This window comes from Columba livia, chromosome 3, assembly GCF_036013475.1.
Source record: "Columba livia isolate bColLiv1 breed racing homer chromosome 3, bColLiv1.pat.W.v2, whole genome shotgun sequence".
In the NCBI taxonomy this organism is placed as follows: Eukaryota; Metazoa; Chordata; class Aves; order Columbiformes; family Columbidae; genus Columba; species Columba livia.
This window is the reverse complement of record NC_088604.1, coordinates 103289336-103313143: the sequence shown is the minus strand read 5'-3', so window position 1 is coordinate 103313143 and position 23808 is coordinate 103289336. Positions and strand designations below refer to the sequence as shown.

Sequence of the window (23808 nt, the reverse complement as noted above, 5' to 3'; positions counted from 1 at the left end):
ACTACCACATCTGTGCATCCATAACCACCATGCTGCCCATCCCATGTTAAATCACTGTGGGGAACCTCCTGGCAGGAAGCCTAAAGGCGGGAAGTGTTGCCTAAGGAATGAACAGCACGTGGCAAGGCTACTGAGGATGACATGAGGTGACATAACGCAGTGTCCCACATCAAAGCAGCGGAGGGCAGATGGGAGCCACAGAGCCATCACAGTGTAAACACAATTAGGGACTGGGGAAGTCTGTCAGTCCCCCACTATAACAGCATTAAAACTCACATGAGAATTCAGATGGCATTACCTGCCAGGATAAGCATTCTAGAGGTAGATAGTCACTATTGTTATAAGTTCTGCACCAGTTATGCCCTGCGTGGACAAGATGTTTACAAAGACAGCTTCACTTCCCATATACTATCCACCTATCCACCTTGTTACAGCCAAGCACAAACAGGTCTACATATAGCAGCTGAAGTTTTCAGAGGGCTTGATCATAGCCAGTGCAAGCAAGCACTGTGCAAGGCAAAAACCAGAAGACAGTAGCACACAGCTGACTCATCCACAGGAGTGCTGTGGTGGAACTGCATGTTACAACCTAAATTTTTAGGCAGAAGTACGTTCAAGTTGCGTGCTCCGGTTAGCAATTAAAATGACATCTCCTCAGACATTGTGGTGCTCTCCTACCCTGCTCCTGTTCAGTGCTGCGTGCTTAAGCATAACAGATGGGACAGGCAAGAAGTTTGCTTAGGGCTGAGGGCTTGGTGCTGCAGCAAAACTCTGAATTTTGTGTTAATTCCCTCATATTCCCTCTGACACAGACTCGCAAGGCGGCTGTAGCACATAGAGCTCCCCTCCATGTAACAATGTGCAGTGAACTGCTGGTGCTCCCATTAGGGCAGAAACCTCTCCCTCACCCGCAACTTGACAGGACAATGTTTTCTAAGCCACCAGGCACTGGATGCTTCCAACATCTGAAACTCAGAAGCAACACTTACAGGATCTTAGCGTGGGCTTTGGTGCTGGTCACCAGCGTTAGATACAGCTCTTTCTCATAGTGAGGGATGTCATCGCAGTAAACAGCTTCTCCACATGCTTGTTTGGCTGCTGAAACGTGCATCAAAGGCCGGCCCACCATATCTTCAACTGCCTGGCCCTTGGGCACTTCCTGGAGTAAAACACACGACTGACTACTACTGCTCATATCAATATCACAGGGGACAGAAGCATTCATGGGAGAGCAAAAGGCACAGTGAGACATTCAGGTGAGGTGGGAAATGGGGTAGGGGCTCAGCCCTGTGGGAAAGGAGGGGCAACAAGATGGAGTGGCTCCACAGAGGGGGACAATGAAGTGAAAGGGATTCTGTTTTTGAAACTGCTATGGAAAGAAGGGTTTGATGTGACAGCTTGTATAAAAGTTTCAAGTTCCGAAACTAGCTTCTACTCTCAAAGCTCAAGAGAACAGGTTATTAATGGAGAAATAAGGAAGATATATCCTGAGAGATGCAAAGAAAGACCAGCTGTAACTGGGGAAAGCAGAAGGGCAATTTCAATTTGGATACGGAGGTGACCACAAGAGGAAAGTGCTACCCACAGCAATTTTTATGAAGCTGTACTTGTCAGGAACTGTCTCAGGCAATGACAGCAAAGAACATTGTACCCTAAAGCAAGGAAGGGACTGAGATTCAAATACAAGCCTCAGGAATGACATTATATAAGTTCAGGGAGAAAAGAAAATAAGCAGCACAGAGTTTGAGAAAAGCCCAGGTCTATGTTATGCAGGTACTGCTACTTACTTGGAAGAGCTGAGCATTTGCAATGGGATCTTTGTGAAACAGCTCTGTAGCACTGATGTAGTTCGAGGGAACAGGTTCACACAGATTGTTCTGCCAGAGACATGTTAAAGAATAATCATCTCCTCTGCCAGTCCCTTTCTTACATTCCCCAGTAGCCCAGGATATTCTCCATCCTTCAGTGAAGATAATTCATCTTTTACGGGGTGAAAGGCAAACAGTGCTCAGGCTCTGTGCAAAGAATAGCCACAGACCCATAAGAGCAGTTGTAATGCAACAAACAGGAGAAGTCCAGGAATCCTCCTGTGAACCCACAGTTCAGCATCCTTCCACAGAGAGGTGGGGATGCCACGAGGAAGCCAGTGGGAAGATACACTAGTCACTGTCATGCAGGTAGGGAGTAGAGTAGCTCTGGCAGCTATTGCTATTGTTTGTTATCAGGTATGACTCTGCTTGAATCTGAATTCCCCCCATGCAGGCCTTCCCCACCAAGAAAGCACGTACAGGATCTCTTTCCCCAAATCTGCCTTCTCTAGCAGCACTCACATTGCCATTGTGGTTCTTGCTCAGTTTCTGAAGGACTGTCAGGTAGAACTTGAAGAAGAAGCTGAGTGTAAGTGTGCGTCGGAAATCCACCATCCCCCCAGGTGCAGAAGCAGACAGATCCATTTCACCAGCCAGTAAGCGACAGGCATCCTGCAGCAGCTTCTCATTCCAGTCTCTGCAAAGGAGCAAAGGTGACACAGAGACCTTGCTCAGCCCCAAATATCACCAGAGCAGACTCTTCTGACATGGCAGCCCCACAAGCTGTCAGGCCATCTGTTCCATCTCTGTTTACAATATATGTGCCAGCTTTGCTGTCATCTTGGGCTCATGTCATCTTTTCTGAAGGTGTGTCAAAGCTATTAATTTATAAGAGCGCAGATTTCTCAGTCCAGTTTGAAAAAAAAATCAGTTTCGTATGTCATGTCCTCATCTAGCTTCTGCCCACTTCAATGGATGAATGAATTTAGCAAGGAAATGGCTCTCTGAGAGACTGACTTGGATCTCTGAGGGTAAGGAGTACTAGAGGAAGCAAGACAAAAAAGCGCACAAAAAGCAGACTGCTGCAGAAGTGTAGCTACACTTCTTCCACTTTCTCCTTTTGTGTACTATATCAGAGAGGATTTAGGGTATATGAACTGCTTCTGTAAAAATCAGCACCATTCACAGAATCACACAGAATCACAGAATGTTAGGGATTGGAAGGGACCTCGAAAGATCATCTAATCCAATCCCCCATTCCATTAGACAGCCTTTCTATCACAGAAAAATTCCTACCTGCCAGTGAGCTCCTGGCAAGTTTTTAGAGCCAGGACAGTTGTAGGTGCCATCCCTCCATAGCTTAGTTTTATCTCCTCCACTCGGCTGGTGCCATCTTGGAACAGGACTCTCATCCCACAGGTCACAATAGCAATGTCATCCTCCCGACGGGAAGCCTGCTTGAAAGCTGAGAAGTATTCACCCTAGAAGACAGGAAAGAATTTCTTTACTCTCTCTTTACCTTGGCATGTGTTGGAGTATAAATATGGACAAGCGATTAACCTTTCTCTACATGACAGAGCTATTCCAGGAAACTGTATCTGGTTGATTCAGCTTGCAGGGCCAAGCAGGACACATTTGTTCATGCAGTGCTGTATATTTTCACAAGATTCAACAATTAATTCTAATTTACTAGATCCACGGTTATTAGCCAACCTGTCACATTTTTTCCGTATTTTGAAAAGAAAAACCAGGACAGATTTTTTCGTACGTAAACAAGCTTGCAGTTCCTCACAACTTATTCTTTCTCCCAGGCTGCTGAGTTGGAAGCCTAATTAGTAAAACTCATATCCTAAACCCCTTCCCTTCAGAAGTCTTTGAACTCTGCAAGAACTGAAATCAATAATTACAAATGTCTCACAGTTCTAGAATAGACCAGATTAATTAAGAAAAGACTATTTCAATCTGTTAATGCAAATATAATTCTCAGTAACTATCCTGAGTCCTCTGCTGGTATCCACAGAGTGAGAAAATTCTTGTAAAAGCACCAGCAACTAGAACCCACAAAACTCAGAAGCTCTCCTATGAAGTGTGGCAGCAAATGAGATTAGCACTGTATCAGTGTACAAAGAGTGATGGTACCACCCTGGAGTCACAGTACGTTCAGTTTTTCCCCTTATCTGTCCTAGAGATTATGACAAATAGCTGTTCAGGCATCCTGCAGACTAAGAGAGGAATCAGATCCAATGTCTTTGCACAGCCATTCTGCAGAGTTTTCTGCCAAGTTTCTTCTCTAATAGCTTATCCAAGTGACTCTGAGGAGCATAGCAGTGTGTTCCATTAATTATTTCTGATCAGAAGTGGACAGCAATTCTTTCATTATTGTAAAGAATAATTCGTCTATTGTTTGCAAGAACAGTTTCACAAGAGGCCCCTTTTCTGCATTGACAGCTTGTTACTGGAGATGTAACTGAAGGGTGTGTTTCATTTCCTGAATTCAAGTAATTAGTGGGCAGCCGGCAGATAATAGTAGAGGAGCATAAATAGCATCCTCCCAATCAGGGCATTCTGCCACTCTGCTTGTTGAAAGCTAATTGCTTTAAAAAGGAGAAAAAGCAGCCTCTTCTCTTACTGCACACTTCAGAGAAGATTTCTAATAACATGCTTGCAACAAGAGGGCAATGTTTGCCTTCACTCCTCACAAGATGCCTTCATTTTCTTGGTATGGAGTCCTGTGGGAGAAAAGACACTCACTATTTCCTCACTAGATGTGCAGGTAAGGTAACCATCACATCAGCTGCCTGTGCCTGCCCTACCTCTTGGTAAAACATAGCATGTCCCCTCTAAACCACAACAGTGAAAGTTTCTAGGTGTTACTTATTCTCACAGGAAAACCAAGCAGCCCTTACTCTCAAGGGCTGCATATTAGGGACCTAGATTAGTCTCCCCTCTTCCCTTCTTGAGAAGACACAACACCAGGTAAGAGCTCATTAAGAAATCCACAGGCTCCAGCGGATTCATAGGTAATAGTCACAATTGCAAAAGCATTGTTTCCATGTCATTTTTTTCAGCCCACCACCATGGAATAGAGAGATCAATAATGGATGAAGGTTGGAGGATGCTAATTTAAAGGATGAAATAAGACTTCATAGAGTCATAGAATGGTTTGGGTTGGAAGGGACCTTAAAGATCATCCAGTTCCAACCCCTCTGCCATGGGCAGGGACACATTCCACTAGATCAACCTGCTCAAAGTCCCATCCAGCCTGGCCTTGAACACTTCATAACTGCTTTGTCACTTCAGCAGTACAAAAATTATGATAGTATGAACCTATGATGGCAATACTTAGCAAACAGTAGGTTAAGATTGTTTTCCTAAACAGAAACATATAGGCACTGTGATGTCAGGCTTTTTCTATTCAAATACCAGTGAATGCCTATGTGATCCAGAGTACCATTACCATAAAAATGAAATAACAGTGACAAATGTGATAGAGAAAGATGCATGCCAGGGAAAGGACATAAAAAATTGACAGTCACTAAGTAAGTAATAACACAAGTGGTGCAAAACATTTGTGAGCATTAACTGAAACACATGGAATGTTTTTCTAGTCCAGAAGACAAAGAGGATTGTTAAATAAAGGTTATGTCCTATTCTAGGAATACCTTGTTATATACAAAAGGCTAAGCAGTTTTCTTCTCTGAAATGTTTATATTTTATCTTTAATCCAGCGAGCTGTTTCCCTTCCTAAATATTGCCTTTGATCAGCTACATTCCCCTTACAAGTACAGACTCAAAATCTGTAATTCCTGAATATCTTCAATATCTGACACAAAATAGCAGGAGAAAAAGGTGTTACCTTCTCTCCACCAACAGCCTGTCTGTAATAAAGCCTATCCTGAGCTCAGTTTCCCTACAGTAACACTGAATTGGATGAACTGCTAAACTTCTTTAGTCTAATGCTTTCTGTTGTTTGGCTAGTCTTACCCTTGGTGTGACAAGTCACATCAATGCCAAGAGGTAACATCAATTTTACAAAAAGTTTCATCTAGCCATGTGCTGACACAGCCCTGTTTCCAGCTGTGAGGAACCACAGTTCCAGAAGACTTCACCTGCCACATGTCAGCAACTTCAGACATCCTCTGAAGAACTTTGGTCTCCTTGACTTCATGTTTGTGAGCAAAGATCAACCAAGAAACCATGAAGTAGAGAATTTGAAAGTTGCTTTAGTTTTTCAGATCAATGAGCTGCATATAACCTAGTGATGAAGCCACTGACCTGCTGGCAAGCATTTGTTTGTCTTGTGAAACTGCCATATGACTGTCATTTGGATGGAAGAACATGGTATTTTCCATTGACTACCTCCACTGTTTCCCATTTTGGCAAAAAGCAATGCTTCTTGTAATTATCACAAGATCAATGAGGAATCACGCAGAAATAGGTGGAAAAACACCATAAATAAAATAGCCATGTTCCCTTAATAGTTAGATACAAAAATTAGAGAAGACAGACAAAGGGTTTATTGATTCTATCCCAAAATATGATGGCATTTCAAGCAAATCAGTGTTTTGCATTTATAAAGAAAATGTATCACTACATTGTGAATCCTTGCATCTTTTAACTTGTAGCCTCAAGCCCTAAAAAGGTAAATACCTTCACAGCCATTAAATTTCAGTCTGGTGCTCTTAGTCCTAAGGGGAAGAAAGAGTTTACCTCTTAGGCACTCTGAGTCAGTTATGGTTCATGCTGTCACACAGAAGTGTTCATTGCTCTCTCTGAAGGAAAGCTCATTTGAAGTTGCAAGTCCACATTGCCAAAATTCCCTGATAATCAATCCTTGTGGTTTCAGTCTTGCAAGGCAAGGATGCAGAAACTGAACTTCCCTCTTATTCATACACACTTTCCCCCATTTCCCATTTCAGTTCACAGAATTGAAGCAGGAACCTTGGGAACCTTAACTTTATTTCGGGAACTGCTAGCATCTTTGCTGCACTCTTTTGCAAACAGAACTTAGACCTCCAGAAACACCACTTTTTCACCTTTCATCATCACCGAATGCACTCAAAAAGTGCCAGGTAATAAAGTGAAATTTATGTTTCTTACACTAGAAAACTTCTTGGGCTTATGCTATTTATCATAGAGCCCAGCTCCCCTGGCTTGTCAAGAAGGGTTGCTGGATTTTCACAGAATAATTTACTTGTTTCCTTGTCCACTTGGGACTGCATAATCATTTGGAGGTCGGTTTCCAAGGAAAAAAGTGCCTAACATTGAAAATAACATTCAAACAACAGCATTTTAGCTCCACAAACACTGAAGTCTTTTCCTACAAGCTTACCTTCCTGCTGTAGGGTATTTCCACAGAGAGAAGTATTTCTTCAGGCTTAACTATTGTCTTCCTGTAACCAGTGAAAAACTTCTCATCCATTGTGACAGTCCTTTTGCCCTCTATAGAGCAAGGAGAGATCAATGTCGGATTAATGACTCAGATAAAGAATGGCAACAGCATGTGTGAAATAGCCTTCGACCTATAGAAATCACTCTTAATATATCAGTTTTCATTTTTCCACTCTCTTCTACCAAATCAAGAATTATTTTCTCAGATTTACTTTGGTCCTTATGGAATTCACGACAGCTTCTGTCTACATATGAAGTTTTATCTGCACAGAAACTGATCAAAGAGACCTGCCCTCCTTTTTTATCTAATAAATCTGAGCCTCGAGATGAACCAGTTTCCAGCATCTCAATGTAATTCCCTCTTTCTCCTTTCCTTAGTCGGCACACAAACCAGTACCAGAGAAAGTCACTGATCGGAGAGTCCACTTACTTTAGGGATTCTATTTCAAAAAAATCCTTCCTAAGAGCAAATACAAATTGAGACGTTCGGCTTTTATTAAAAAGAAAAACCACACACACACAAAACAAAACAAGTTTCACTCTTTATCTGAAAAATCCACAAGGATCAAAGTATGATAGTGACAGAAACAATTTCATGCCTATTAATTTTAATGATTAGGCATCTTCAACCAACTCTTCACAAGGACCTGTCTGTAAGTACATATGCGGTGAGATTCGTTCTGACACAGAAGCTCAGAATTACTTAGGAAGCCAACCTTAGGCCTGGCCGTAGGGCTCCAGTCTCAAAAAGGGCAAAATCAATGAAGACTCAGACTAAGCCTATTTTACATAATGTTAACTTCCACTTCCAAGTGTTGACCTGACCTATTGATCACTGACCCATGGCAAAGGACTATTGACTCTTCCACTCCCCTCAGTGCCACAAGGAGATGTAACTTACCATTTGATACCAGAGTCAGTTTGCTTCCACTTGCCATTAACACAGGATTTAAGTCAGAAATTGGGCTTGCTGTCATTATATTCCCCCCAAGAGCCTGAAGTGATAATACATGTGTTAGGTAAATCCTAAAAAATCTGAAGATACAGCCATAGCATCTTGTAATCCTGCATTACTCCATACACAGCACACTAGAGATTAGCTCTGCTTGAGGTTGCTTTGAAAAATTATTTTTGCTTACTCAGCAATTTTAGGCCTTTAATGAAGTGGGAAAACCTAAAACCCATTAAATCAGTTGCTCTCCCAGTCAATACTAACATTTGCCTGAAACACTTTTATGAAAAATCTTTGAGTAATGCATCAAAGTTATCTTATGCTCAAACCACTATACCAAATAATGCCAAAATTCAATCACTGTAGCTGCAATTAAGGGAAGAACCGTGAAAGTATAGAGCATCTTTTCAGTAACATTCAGGAGCTCATTTTTTTGGTTGCAATACAGATTTATGGCGCAATATCTTGTCGAACAAAATTGCTTTTGGTAGGTTGGCTCATCAGCTTGCTTTATTTTTTTTCTCCTTTAGCAAACAGACTTTGAACACACCGAACCCACGTTCTCTCTATTTTAAACTAGAGGAAAGTTTGCCAGATCTGATGCATTAATGCTATGACTACCATAGTTGTGCTGGCAAAAATATACACTCCCACTACTTTGAAGTTTGTCCAGCACTCTAAATATATTTTTGCTAAATAAGTCAAATCTCACTACGGTTTCCCCTACTTATCCTCATAACAGTACTAGAAGACCTGGACAACTGTCATGTTTCCCTGGCTTGCTAAATCTGTGATAACAGTGTAACACAGACACCAGCTGAGACCCATGCTGTTGTCAGTTCCTGGGGTTGGCTTATGTGTACTATTTTCTTTGCCTAGGTTTGCAGATGTTCCTGTGTGAGAAGCACAAGGCACAACATTGGATGACACAGGCAAGCTCCTCAGACTGAGCTTTCAACTCCATTCCCTGATGTTCCCAAGTCACTTACAGCAACATTCCTGATCTGTGGCCCTGCAAACCACCGCAGCTGTTCGAGGACAGCCTGGAAGACCTCTGTTTTGTAAGGAGGAAGCTCTGCCACAGCTTTTCTCAGCACCTCCTCTACCAAGCTCAGGGTACAGGCAGCGCCAAAGGTGACCCCTGCAAACAAACAAATGAAAACGTTTTGAAAAATGAATTGTTCTTCTCCCAAAAGTCAAGGTACAGTAGGTCAGTTATAACTGTGCCTATGAAAGCTAGATGAGTTTATTTGGACTGCAGGGTTTAGAGAAGATGTTCAGTCACACCAGACTATTTTGTATGCACTGCTTGTAAACATCACATGCCCAGAACAAAATTCAGTGTAGTATGAACAATATTGCCCTCCTATAGGTATTAGTTTGCCCTTTGAGAACTCCTCTCCAGTTTCCACAGCTTAAACATTCTGCCACGCTGCATGTGAGGTGCAGAACAAGGACTGCATTGAGCCACATGCACTACGCTGTCCTAACTACTTCTAACTATTTGTAAGTCTGACCTGTTACCACCATGAAGATAAACACGGTACTTCACGCAGTAACTTTGACTGTCAAATTCAGCATCTGTCCCCCGGTTACTAATTTTAAAATCTTTCTAAATGATAAGATTGCCCATTGAAACCCATTATTAACCCAGTTAATATACGTGAAATGATATTCAAACAGATAAAATATCTAATATACCTTCTAGCAAAAGCCCTCTGATGCTCAAATTATTTTTACATATCACTCACTCAATTCCCTGCATGGGAGAGGCGCTAATCCATATATAAAGCAGGGTTTAACCTAGGGATTTTCCTTCACATCCTCTTTATTATTCCATGGAGTACCCCCTCACTTCACAGGCATTCTGCCTCTCTTTTTGCTCACCCATTTCAGTGTGCTGAACAGCGTTCATTTCAGAGATCCATGCTGGTGCTATTATGACTGGATACAACATGTTCTTTAACCTCATCTCAATACCTGGAGGAGAAGTAAGAGTCCTTCAGTTACACACAGGTGACAGAGATCCCAATGGAACAGCAGCAGGCCTATTAAAGAGGCGGTTCATTGACCTTCTGTTATGCAGATAATTCAAGGTCACAGAGATACCAAATGAAAAGTTGCTTTCCACTCATGCCAGAATTCTCAAAGGGAAGTTTTAGAGACTATTTTTTCTAGGCTTACAATAGCCTTAAATACACTGTTCAGTGCTTGTGTAACCTGGCTATTGTACATAGTCCTTCAAGAAAGAACAATGAATGCAATGAACACAAAGTTTGGTGATTCTCTCCTGAACCAATTGCACAGGACAACAGAATTACTAAATATGGCTGAACTCTCATCCTCCGTGCTTATGTTTGCAGAAGTATACATTTTTGGGGGCAAAAAAATTCCAATTTCAAGTCTTGAGAGTTTACTCACTGAAAAATCTTTCAAAACACAAGTTTCACAACTGAATTCATTTGATCACAAGGACATTTTACCCTGTGCCACTCCCTTCTCAAAATTCCACAAAGCTAACACAAAAGTTCAGAGGTCTAGATCAGCTTCTTTTTTTTTTTTGCATGACACAACAAAGAACAGGGAAAAACATTCACTGTGAGATTAATCTCCCTGAGAAGAAAATCTGTTCCTACATACAACCTGAAGATCAAATAGCTATTTAACAGCAATAGCATGAATAGCATGAAGGAGGTTTACATTTGCATTGTTCTCACAAAGTGGTCCATGGAAATGAGTATTAGCTCTTCCTCTTACCCACTTCTGTGTTCCCCACAACAAGCTTGGCATTGGGGTACTGGGATTTGAGAGCCACCAATTCCTTGAGAGTTGTAGGCTGGATCCACATCACACGCTCGCCTTTGAAACACAGCTGCTTCTGCTGTTTGTTACCCTGAGTCTGCAAAAGTGAATCCAGATAGAGTTCAGACCCTACATCAAGCCAAGAATCCCTGCTCAGATGCTGCCCATGCTCAGGCCAGGCCAGGCTCCATCTCAGTCAAGTTACCAACAGGTGGCTGTGATGTCCACACTTGTTGGCAGTTAGCCATTCCACATCCTCCCACTAGAAGTTACAGTCTTTTTCATGCTGACAAATGTTTTCCCTTCCTGATATTTTCAGGTGCATCCTGCTGCCACATCTCCCTTGCCAGACCTCTGCCAGAAAGCTCTATCTGACCAAACTTCTGGCAGACGCCTGTGGCTTCAACCATCTTAGAAGGAATGGGTTTTCCATTCTCATCTCACTGCGAAAATGTCAGTCTTTAGTATTGCTGATTGTGAGTTACCAGCTGTAAAGCCAGATACTGGTTCCCTTTTAAATTCCTTCATCCAGTGACTGAAGAAAACAGACAACAACAGCTGCCTCCCAGTGACATCAGATCAACCCTCAGGCAGGAGAACATCTTGGAGAAGAAACAGAGGGAAGCTATCTCAAGCTAAATACATATTATGTTATAGCCTATGAGAACCTATTCATGCTGTACCTCATGATACATTTAGGCTGGGCGCAGCAGCAGAACTAACAATTGAATTTCAGTTATTTGTTAAGTGTGAAGGAAGCTGTAAACATGCCACATGCTGGACTAGATTCCTGGCTGGGACACATTTGCTCAGGCAAAAACTACCCCAAAAAAGGCAGGAATGAAACATGGAGAGAAACTAATCTCACCTAACTCATGATGTCAGTGTGAGCCAGCCAACTTCTACCACTCCTGTTACACTAAATGGAGAGAAGTTGGTGCTTTCAGGAAAGTCACCTAGTTGAAATATTTATCCAGCTACATCCCACAGCTCCTGCTTCTCTTCCTCCACTATAGAGGGAGCACAGGGCAATTAGGTCAGATAGGGCTGTATGTAATGTAGAAGTTCACATCCAACCTAGTAAACTGACATTTAGGTGTCAGCAACTGTTCTACCCCTGGACAGGCAGTGACCGGAAAGGAAGGGAACACAAGAGCAGGCATGTATGGTTAGAAACAGAGAGGAAAGCCAGCCAGCTGGGGCAGGCACTTGGCCTGCATAACTCTTAAGCCACTCCGGCTTAAAAGCCTTCCTTTTTATAAAAAAGGGAAGCATTCATGCCCACACATCTTCTTTTCTCAGCAGACAACTTATGCACTGCCATTTCCTCACGGCAGAGACACTGCAGGTGCTCAAACTCTGTGCAGAACAACAAAATCAATGAGCCACATACTATTTGTTTCTGAATGAGTTTACCATTAACTCTGGTGGAAAGATTGGCTCCTGTGTAGGGTCCAATGGCTGGAACTCCGAAGAATTGAACAGGCTGGAGGACATCATTGTCTATGACAAAGAAAATGCAAATGGCTGGGCAGCAGAGGAAAAAGCTATCCACATACAATCCTAACTCATTCCTCTTTCCAGTCAAATCCATGTCATCCAGTGTTTCAGGTTCTTCAGTTATATTTTTCTGATCACAATGCATGTCTGGTCAGAAACCTGAACTCTGAGCACACTAGCAGGTTTTTGTCAATCAAAAGTGACACCACTTTCACATTGACATGTCAAATTACATCAAAGGTACCTTTTCTGAGGTAAGATCAGCATTAAATATAAGTTAGTCTTAACTGCTTTGCATAACAAGCCAGAGCTAAGACTTCAAAACATCAGAAATAGACAAAATATCTAATAGTTGAGAATCATTTTACCACATTGTCGTCTTTTCCATTCATGCAGCAGTCTGGACCATTGGCTTTTCCTCTACAGCAACCCCCATTCTGAAGAAGAAACAAGCACACTTCAGCTATTCTACACCAAGTAAGAACATTTCAACTTTTACAGGATATACTCCTCCTCTTTTATCAATGTCTGGATCACAGAAATTTGCAGTAACATTTTTCATTAATAAACTACTTTGACAAAAATCCGGTCTTAACAGCTGGAGTATTCCATGAAACACCGAACAATTCCTAACAAAGAATCCACAGGAATTCACTGGAATTTCCTAGTAAAGACTTTCATTATGTTGTCTCTTTCCTAAATTCACTTTATACTCACACTAACTTATGCCCTAATTCCTGTTTTCATTACCATATATTTTGTACCTCAACTGGTACATAAAATGTGATTAACTTTTTTCCTCTAGATATTCCTAAAAGGTTCCAATTGTACAATTTATTGGAAAGTCAACTAAATTAGTTTATTTATCATTGGACTGCACAGTTTTGGAAAGATCATACTGGGTAACAAACTGGTTTTTAGATCTGTTTTCACGGAGAGATGGATCCTTTCAATGTACCAGAAACTGGTAACACATCGCTTACAGTTGTCACCGTGCGATTCCACAAAAGTGTTGCGCTTCATAGATTCAGAAGGAACATATCTAGCTCACTATTGCAAAACCTGTGTCATGATGGCTGGTCATGCTCACCAGGACACGTGCGGTCACAGTGTTTTCCAAGAGACAGACACTCAAACCAGCCCAGAGAGCTCTGAATATCTGCACCACAGCAGAGCCAGAGAGGTGACCAATGCTTCAAAACTCTAACACTATATTGCAAATTGAGGTTATGGCTTTTAAAATGCAGCTCACCATGCTGTTTTCCCTCTCGCTACGACAGCATCCAGTGCCATTGGCTACTCTGCCACAGCAATTCAGGTCCTGTGGGGACAAAAACTGTTTTGAGAAAAATGTGCAGATTCCAAGGAAATGAAGTAGACTTGATCCCCTTTAGAGAGAAATTCATCCCGCGTTTATTACATCCAAAGCAGAAATGTGAGATGGAAGATGCCAAGCAAGTAGGTGTTTCCCTTGCCAATGGAAGGCAGTGTCCTGCAGTGTGATGTCTGGGTCGTGTCCAGTCTACTGACAGACCTCTTGTGCTGGTCTAAAACTATTCTGACCATTCAGCCAGTACCTCTGGTCCAGGTGGAGCTGCGAGGAGATACCCAGACAAGAGTAAAAGGGACAAGCACATAGAATACAATACCTAGTACTCTCCCAGCATCCAGCTGCATTCAGCTCAGGGACTACCTTAGTCAAGTGTGGTTTATGTCTCTCTCATAACCCTTAGTACCTCCCTGTCCAAGTACCTGCTCAGTCTTCTCTGTAGCCTGTGTAACTTTTTGGTGCCCTCAACAGCCTTTGGTGAGTTCTGCAGGTCAGCTACCTGGTACATGACAGACCATCTGCTTTTGTTTTCAACCTGACCGCTGCTAGTTTCATTTCTTGACATGTTGGTCTTGTATTGGAAAAGGCAGCAAACAGCAGCTGCCTGCCCACATCCCACCTGCCAGTCACAATTTTGTAGATCTCTATCAGAAATCAACACTCTGTAGACCACCTTACCCTCCCTGAAATCTTTTTTCCAGGCTGAAGCATCATCTTCCTACATGGCAAGAGAAAGATGATCTTGTGTCTGCTCACAGCCTATCATTTTATGTGTGAAATGAGGACTGCATTTCACTCTGTAAATTGCTTTGCATTTATTTGCCTTGCATGTTGTATCCCATTGTATTCTCCACTCTCTTAGGTTCATAAAGTCCTTCTGAAATTCCTCCAAGTCTATTCCTGTCTTCATTGCCCAGACTAACTTGATATTCGTTAACTTATTTCTCACATCGCTGCTCGCTCTCTTTTCCACCTAATTTATGGATATTTGAACAGCCTTGTTCCCACCACACGTCCCAGCAGAACTCCATCAGTGACCTCCCTCCATTGCAAAAGTACACCATCTTCTCCAACCTGCCATTTCCTGCCTTTTAACCAATCTTTCATCCATACAGAGATCTTTACGCTTACCCCATGGCTTCTTATTGTCTCTAAAAGCCTTTGGTGAGACACTGTTGAAAGCCTGTTGGAAATCCAAGTAGACTATATGAACTGAGTTTATCAACCATTTGTAATGGATCTTACTCCCACTTGTATTCTCTTTTGTTGACTGTAATCCTGGATAATAAAATTAATGGACAACATTCCAAATTCTTTACTTTTGATATTTAATACCAGGGTAGCCCCATAAGTGGCTAGTAATCACTGGAGGACCTAATGATGTACTTTACTTTGCAGCCTTCAGCAGTCTCTCAGGAAAAAAAGGACTAGAGAAAACTTATGGTAGAGGTCATACTTCACCCAAACCAGCAGATGAGTTCCGGACAACAGCTATAAAAGCAAGGACTTCAACTGTTTTCCAGAGTTATTTCAGCTCTGCAGCTGATCTTTCAACAAAGCAACTTTCTCATGAGATTTACCGGCAGTATGTCCTTACTTGTGCACCATACCTTTACACTTTTTTTCACATCAAGGATCATTTGCAAGCTGTATTATGCAGAGAAGCTGTGTTTTTCAGAGACTTACAGAAAATAATTACAGAGTTTGATTACCTGTGATCCAAAAAGGGACCATCAGGTGGATCTTAAAGTGCTCCACTACCAGCAGCTGGAGCTGGTCTTGCATTACTAATGCGTGAAACACATACAAAGGGGTCAAGAACTGGAGCTGGGTTGTTGTAGCATATATATTTCCTTCCAGTTCATGGTGTATTTTAGTAACAGAGAGGAAGACAGACAGCCTTCCAGATTTTTTTAAATATTACCTGAAGCCACTTACTTTAGCAAATGTTCTGTATCCTTCCAGAATGGGTCTGTACCCTGTACACCGACACAAGTTGCCTGCATTGCCAGAGCAAAAGGATAAATATTTAGTGTCACTTGGCTGAGAACTTACAACAAAATGTTCTAAAAAAGGTTTCTCACAAGACCTTCTCAAGTCCAGATAAAGCTAATGAAAAAACTGGGAGGAAAATTTCATTAGTAACCTTGCAACAATCCTACCATCCCTTTTTGTTGAAATTTTAAATTGAAATTAATTTAGAAAAAAACTCAGTATTCATTTACCTCAATGCTCTCTGTCACCTCTGCAGGTTCTTGTGACAGCAATGAATTAACAAGGAGATGTGGAGGCTCTTATAAAGGCCCCCAATGTCAGGCTACCTTCCATTCTGTGTTAAGCTTAGTGGGGTCCTAATCCAAAAGCAAGGTCACTTGCCCCTACTTCAAGACAAAAAATGAGCTTCTGTGAGATTTTCCACAGGCCATTTTTGTTCACTTCATAGCACCTGGCCAGTGTCCTAGTGTAAAATCTAGTTCTTAACCTCCTAACAATTGGCTATCTTTAATGAAATACAATTAAACAAAGGTGCACCTCCATCCTGTTTGGTGAAGCAGACGTAATGAAAGCAGAACGGGTTGCATCTCTGCAGGGCTCTGAGCATTACCTTGGAAAGCATCTTCTATGTCCTCCATTTTGGGCTCAGGTTTATTCCGAAGCAATGTATACATGGACATGACAATGCCTGGAGTGCAAAAGCCACATTGGGACCCATGACTTTTTGCTATTCTCTCCTAAGAAAAAGTAACAACAACAATCAGTCTATAATAATCAGTGCAGGTTCATTGTTGTGCTTGTTTCTGCAACATCTGTTAAAAAAAAATCTCACCAGAGGAGATAAGACTATCATCAGGTGTTCTCTGACGAGATGGTCAACCTATAAAGCAGACTTTGAAGAAGAGAACACTCTGAAAAGTTTGCATGTAGACTTTGAACTCCCAATGTAACTGAGGGCAACTAGAAGCCTCCAATGAGATCAGGAGTTTAGCTTTACCATGCTAGGAAGGTTGAGGCTACCTGTAGAGACTTGAGTTTGAATTTCAAAGCTTAGCCATTAGAATCTCCAGAGGAAGTAAAGACAAGTAAACAAAGGTCAGACTAGCTGCCATCCATTCATGCGTGTCTAACTTATTTTTCACTTTGTTGTTTGCTGTCTCAGGTAGATATTGGCACAAGCCCTACCCACTGTACAAACTGAGATGAATCATAGCTTCCCTTAAAGGAGCAATCTCTGACAAAGCTGAGGCAAGTCTGCCTCCGTAAAATGTGCATCATAACACCTTGCTAGAAGAGCAAGGCTTCACATTCCTGTGAGTCCTCTCCACCAAGAATGTTCTGGGAATCCAGAAGCATTGCTGAACAAAACCATACTGCACCACTGCAGGGAAGGTTCCTACTATGCAGAACGAGAAACCAAGGTCATTCACGGAAGGCCACAGGAGAGTCAAGACCTAGCTCAGATTTCCTGGCTCCAAGTCACTATGTAGGCTTTCACCACAACATCAGTCCTTCCATTGCCTGGGATTTGGTCCAGGACATGGACTAAATACAGCCACTCAATCCTAGAACAAAAGCATTGGCAATTCAGCCAGGATAGCAGCAGTGAACTTGTTATGGCATAACAAACCTGCAGCTTTGACCCAGGAGTTTGATTCTGTCACTTAGTCATTCCTACAAGTAAAGACTGCTCATGCTGAAAGTCAAATTCCCACCTTTAAAATTATGACGGAGGTCCCAACACCCTGGAACAGGATTAATTAACATAAGAAGAAAACATGGACAGAGGGTTTTAAAGTTACCAGTAGTAATAGCTCACCTGGGCTGGGTGCAGCCTGGATTTGGTGTTTCCTATGCCTTCAACAGTAGTTACAGCTACATGATGCAGGGCACAGACAGGGAAGAGGCAAGCATTGGCAGTATGGTGACTAAAATAACAAATTAAGGTCATTTCATTTAACAATGCTGCTCAACAAAGTAAAAAGGGAACAGGAGGACTGAACAGAACTCAGAAACTGTAGCAGTACACAAAACAGGAGACCTTAAATAGATGGGATACAGGTATTAGTTGCAAGCCAAATCCTATAGTACCTACTCAGCCAAAGTTCTCATCAGCTTCACTTGAAGTTTAATCCGAGTATGCACCCTAGGATTTGACCTTGAAATAACAGCTTTAAGCATCCTCATTGCACATTAAACTATAAAGCCCATGTAAGTAATTTACAGGGGAACACTACAAATACCAAGGTGCAATACAACTGGCCTGGCCCACTCACAAAGCTACCTAAGAGCACAGAGCTCCTGGCCTTTTAGCTAGGAAACCATTTCTAGATGGTACACATGGGGAAAAAGTCCAGGCTGAAGCTAAAATAGAATAATATCACCAACATTCTTATAGAAACTAGCTGCTTTATTTCATTTCTATTGAAACAGAATAGTGACCCTAAAGATATCCTGTTCAAGGCCACGTTACTAATCAGAACCACTAAGTTAGATGATCCCAAGTAAAAGCATCTCCAAGCATTATTCTGAATATATCCAAGATTTCAGTGTTTTCCATTCACTACAAAACAACCAATCAACCAACCAAACAAAACAAAACAAACAAAAAAAACACACCACAAACACACTGGGGCCTATCCCTCTGCCACATCCTCTCTCTCCATTCCCCTTTTTGTTGGATTCCATTGCTTCAGTCTTCAATTAATTAGAGAGCAGGAGGAAAGTTTATGTCTCAGGAAATAAAAGCCATTCTGAAGGTCACAACAGAAGTAGAGAAAGAGTGAGTATCTGCTGGCATACAGAAACCAAATTATTATCATAATACAACAGCAATAAAGATTTTATCACAGTCATCATCACTTGGGTCATCTCAGCAAAAAGTTATATTACATTGCAAGAAAGGAACACAAAAGTTTTCTGAACTGAGAAAAAGCAGATCACCCACATGATCACAGAGTCAGTGCAGAGATTTCAGGGCACAATGAAATAGTTCCCTATCAGTACTGTGCAACGCTGCAGGAAAAAATACCTTCTTATCTCAGCCTTCTGAATTTATGTTCTGAAAGTGAAACAATGTGTTTTGGTAGAAACATACATTATACAACTTCTTTTTTAAGTGGTACCCCATCTGGAATGTCAAGAACCTGGATCTGTCCCCATTTAGTTTCTTTGTTGAAGAGTTCAGGTTGCAAAGGATACAGGATTTTCCTCCGAAAAGGGTCATACTTGGATATCATAACAGTGCAAGCACCACATCCACCTTCTCCACAGCCTAGTTTGGTTCCACATAGGCCCACTGAGAGAACATGAATCAAGGAAAATATAAAGAGTGTTGGCAGAAGCTGGCTCAAATGCTTGTCGATCAAGGCTTAGCAACAAGTTCTTGCTGGAAACAAAGCGCTCATTTTTTCTGCTTAATAATTTAACATAAGCAAAGTTTCAAATGCTGGCATGCGACTTTCAAGATCAACACCCAAAGCTATAATAAGGAGGCAGTCCACATTCCAATAGAATAAACAAATCATGTCTGAACTTCAGCAGTTCCCACTTTCCATTAGTCTCAGAAAAGGAAATGGCTTAAAGGAGACAAATCAGCCAGTAATTGCTGAGCAGGAGCTGTTCAGGCATGCAGTCGCATCCCTGAGATGCATGGTGACATATATGTCAGCACCACTCACCAGTGGTGGTTAAATTCTTCCTACACCTGGTAATTCCTACCACCTAGAAGGTGCCCAGGCAGTCATGCAATGTTACGAGTCCCAAAGTTTAGCACTGAGAGCTGCTCTTGAACTGTTCATAAACTACCTGCATCTCAAGAGTCACAGTCTGGCCATCCTGGCTTCTCTCTTCTTCTCCCCAGTAGCCGAGTTCCCATAAAACCCAGGAGGGAAGACACGGAGAGCCAGAACTAGTGAAGATGCACAGAAACTCTGCACAGACACCTGGGAATCCACAAGGCGTAAGGACCAGCCTAAGCAGATTCCTCCGCTGGCTGCAGAGTGCATGCCTGCACAGATGTTCTGCAAAAGGACTTCAGGAGAGAATTCCTCAGGCCACTACTGCTTTGGGTTTCTTCACTCATTAGAAGGTAATTATACTGCTGCCATTTGTTGTGAAGGGATTGGCCAATGCAGATAGAATTTTGGTGGGAAAAGAACAGCTGATTTTGGTGGCGATGGACACATGCCCGTATTGAGATAATCAGATTTTTTTCTGTTGCTTCCCCAGAGGCCTATGATATAGAAAACTCAAATAATCTTTGCCTTCAAGACAAAGATTCTGGAACCAAATGTTCTCATACACTCATGGGCCTGCTTCAGCAGAAATATAGCTTGCTTCTCTTGACAACAGTGCTAGTCTGCCTCAATAAAACATGTTTCTCAAGGTATTTGTCTGACCCTAGCCAGACATCTTCAAAATAAGTTCACCAGAATGTTCACACAGCAGATCAAACAGTTTTGAAGAACTCAGATTATCTCCTTATGAAGCTATACATATTAGATATTAAAAAGCTTAGACATGAAAGGTCTAGCAGTAAGAAGTCCACACAGGCACAAGGGTCATGCCACTTTTTTCCTGTCTTGAACTTTATCCACGCAAGGTACAGTCAAAGAAAATGGGGCCATTCATAGTTGGAAACTATCAACAAAATGAGGCTGTTGATAGTGCTGGAAACTGCAAAAAGTACGATTTATATCCCTGTACTTCTTTCAGATCCCAAGCAAATAGAACATGGCAGCACAGTGAAATAAATATGCATTATTCTTTTTAAGGAATACACTAACACAGATGTGAACAGTTTGGCATATGTACACATCCAGCCAGTCAGATAAAAACTCGGAAAACATGGAATGACACTGTCTACTGAACCAGACCTAGTATAGCCAGCCTGGTCATCACAGTAATAGCTACCATGCTCCTGAAGTTAATCTGATTCACGTGCTGACCAGTTTCAAACAGGAGTCAAACATGACTCCTTGCATCTGTTCATGTAAACATGCCCACAGTAGGTGATGGGAAGCCCTGCCTCTGAGTTTGCATCTCTGGATCATCTGTTAAACAGGCCACCAGATAATCAAGTTATTGGACGTTAGCTGTCCAGTAGTATGCAAATTATTGGATGATACAGCAAGCAGCCCAAGTGACTACAATGTTTTGGCCAGAAAATTCTTTACAGTTTGTGTGGAACAAACCTAAATTTCCTCCAGTTTTCTTGTCTCAGTATTGTTTTCCTTCCATCATGTTCTAACTCTTGGCGATTCAGAGAGTTTTCCCTTTAAAGTATTAATAAATTATTTAAAGTACCTTATTTACATTTTGCTATTGTTTGAGCTTGGAATACCAGCTGTAATCTTTGCCAGCAAGAAATACCAGACCATGCAGAGCACTCCCTCTTATACTCTGCACAAGCTCTGCCCAGCACTCAAGTGACAGGCAGAACAGTAAACAATTCTGAAATGCTGTAGGCATTCAAAGCCTTCTGCAGTTTCTTCTGACACTGGATACGCTTTCTTCGTAAATAGGTTAGCAGAGTTGTTTCTGGGTCCACATCTTTTTCCACCACCTGCAAGAAGGGAAAGGTACTGTTACACACAAAATGCTTTACAAACACAGATGTGTCATTTGGAAGGAGAAAGTTTGGTCTTTCTGCAACTTCTTTTGCAAAGCAGGGAGTAGAACCACTTATTAATTCCTCTTACTAGGCTCCGCAATGTTGGTCACACATCCAGACACCAGGTTTCCTTGCATTTATTGTGACAGAAAAAAGTATATGCATTAATAAGTCAGAGTTTTTCAACCATGGCACACTGAAGCAAATCTTTAAAAATCCCTTAATCAAAAATGGTAAACAGAATTAGTAGTGAGCAGAAAGAACCATTTTGTACTTGAGTTTTGAATTCTTGACATCTTCCCAAATTGCATCTCGTCTTTATTGACTATGCATAACTGACCTCTGTCTCTTCTCCTTTTTACTATTAGATGAGACAGAGAAAATAGCAGATAGAGAATGACAGAAACAGCATCAGTAATAGACTAGAGAAAAACAAACAAACAAACAACAGTGGAAACCCAAACATGGCCAATACAGCTGCTGCAGGACAGAGAGCAAGTACCAATCATCTTGAAGTTTCTCTTTCTTCCCTGCTGACATTAAAATAATCAGCATTACATTAGTAGCCATCCTATATGTGGGAAGATAAAATTCCAACTAAGAAAAAATTGTCTCTGCACATTTTCAGTCAGCTCCATCCTGTTGGTGAACAAATACTATTAACAGTTATGTATTAGACACAAAATTATATTTTACTTCAACCTCTGCCCAGTGGTCGGAAACCAGAGTTCTGCCCTTGCATCCAAATGGCCACAGAGCTTGTCTTCCCATTTTTCTGTTACTAATAAGAGCATCAAGAAACTTTTCCAAAGTCACTGTGTGCCTGAATGTAATCACATGTTCTTGGCTTTTACATTGTGCAAGTCCTAAGTACAATAGTTACAGTTTACTTAAATTAATCACTCCCAGTTTGAAGGGCAAATTGAAATGGAGGTCATTTGTGTAAGTCTTTGTTCTTACTGATAAGAAACCTTCACAACATCTGTACTGCTTCAGTTTTATGCCTCTGACACGTGACTGGGTTACTCTAAAGAGACAAGGTTCATACTTCCTATTTGAGATGGTTTTTAGAATAGTCCCATAAAGGTGCTGCTACAAACCACATCTGGTCATTTTTTGCACATTTCATTCCTGCATTGGGGATAATCTACAAGGAAACAAAATCCATTCTTCTAGCTTGGGGATGTTTTATGGTAAATCATGCAGCACTCATATCGCTGCTATTCAGAGCAGAGTGCTCCTGTTCCCTCACCTGCTGGATGCACAGAAACAGGTAAGAGCATGCAGCGGCTCTCTTATGACCACTTGGTTCCGAGTAAGCACATATATCCCTCTGCAGTAGTTTGGTAAACTGACAGATGCGAGCAGTTAATTACAAAATGCGCGTAACTACGAATGTTCCATGAACAAAAGGCCTTTCACAGCCATTTCACTGGCAAAGAGCCTTCCACAGCAACTCCTACCCTCACTGTCAAGCTGAGTTTCTTCCTCAGTGCCAATGGCCAATGCAAACCTTCCAAAGCAGCTTCCAGGATAGTCAGGCACAAAGAAAAAACTTCAGAATAGTTTTCCAGATGGCTAAATATTATTGAGATTATTCTATGCTTAGATCAAAGAAAATATCTCCAGAAGTTTTCTTGAAAGAATACAAGAAGCATCCCATTGTGTACTCAAACAAAGCAACTGAAAGTTTGGCCAAATGGCTCTTTTACATTAAATAAGAAATAAAACACTGGCCTATGCCTTCGTTTAACAAAACTTTTCACCATTCAGCTCCACACACCTTTAGTGAAGGACTTAATCCAGTGTTAAGTCCCAAAGCCAAATTTTTGCTCAACTTTATCAGAAAGCGGCTCTCACTGTGCAGTAGAACATGTCCTGAGCAATCCCCACTCTTACCCTGTTTAAACCAATTCCTCAGTTCCTTTTTCCTTCACTTCAAACTACTCTGCTGTAGCTGTATATCCGCAATGCCAGCAGACACTTGGGATCAGCGGGAGGTAAGGGGCAAGAGTCTGGATTAATCCAAGTCTCACACATCAGAGAGCAGGGACTCATTTCTTTGCACTCTGACTCCTGGTAGGGCGATGCTTGTTTATGAGTCTCTCTTGCTGGCCACACAGTAAGAACTTTTCACTGTTCCTACCTTACTTTCATTGTCAGTGATGCCAGTTTTGTCCTCCAACATGTCATTCCTCCAGCGGTTTGTTACACTCACCTGCTGTGATTTGTTCTTAAAATATTTTAAAACCCTGCGGGTGGCAATAGCATCTCTTGTCTGATGCCCAGAACAATATGATTCACAGATTAGTATCTTGCCCATCAAAACAATTCTTGCTCACGTTCCCCTGGTGTCCTTGTACAGAGGAAACTGAATTACACCCATTGCCTTCAGTGGGAGTAGAATCAGCCAAAT

General features: G+C 41.7%; 1 protein-coding gene across 1 annotated transcript in view; it reads right to left on the bottom strand.

Annotated features, from left to right (window-relative positions):
* XDH (xanthine dehydrogenase) overlaps positions 1–23808 on the bottom strand; it is a 52434-nt gene that overhangs the window by 24026 nt on the left and 4600 nt on the right. The window contains exons 2-18 of the mRNA XM_065058646.1: positions 21287–21344; positions 18980–19076; positions 17598–17706; positions 16389–16515; positions 15722–15783; positions 13706–13774; positions 12822–12890; positions 12370–12456; positions 10909–11050; positions 10039–10131; positions 9141–9292; positions 8101–8194; positions 7141–7250; positions 3105–3289; positions 2331–2505; positions 1788–1877; positions 990–1159 (exon numbers count right to left, since the gene is read on the bottom strand). Of these exons, the coding sequence (XP_064914718.1) occupies positions 990–1159; positions 1788–1877; positions 2331–2505; positions 3105–3289; positions 7141–7250; positions 8101–8194; positions 9141–9292; positions 10039–10131; positions 10909–11050; positions 12370–12456; positions 12822–12890; positions 13706–13774; positions 15722–15783; positions 16389–16515; positions 17598–17706; positions 18980–19076; positions 21287–21344 (1889 nt within the window). The remainder of the gene's footprint in view (positions 1–989; positions 1160–1787; positions 1878–2330; positions 2506–3104; positions 3290–7140; positions 7251–8100; positions 8195–9140; positions 9293–10038; positions 10132–10908; positions 11051–12369; positions 12457–12821; positions 12891–13705; positions 13775–15721; positions 15784–16388; positions 16516–17597; positions 17707–18979; positions 19077–21286; positions 21345–23808) is intronic.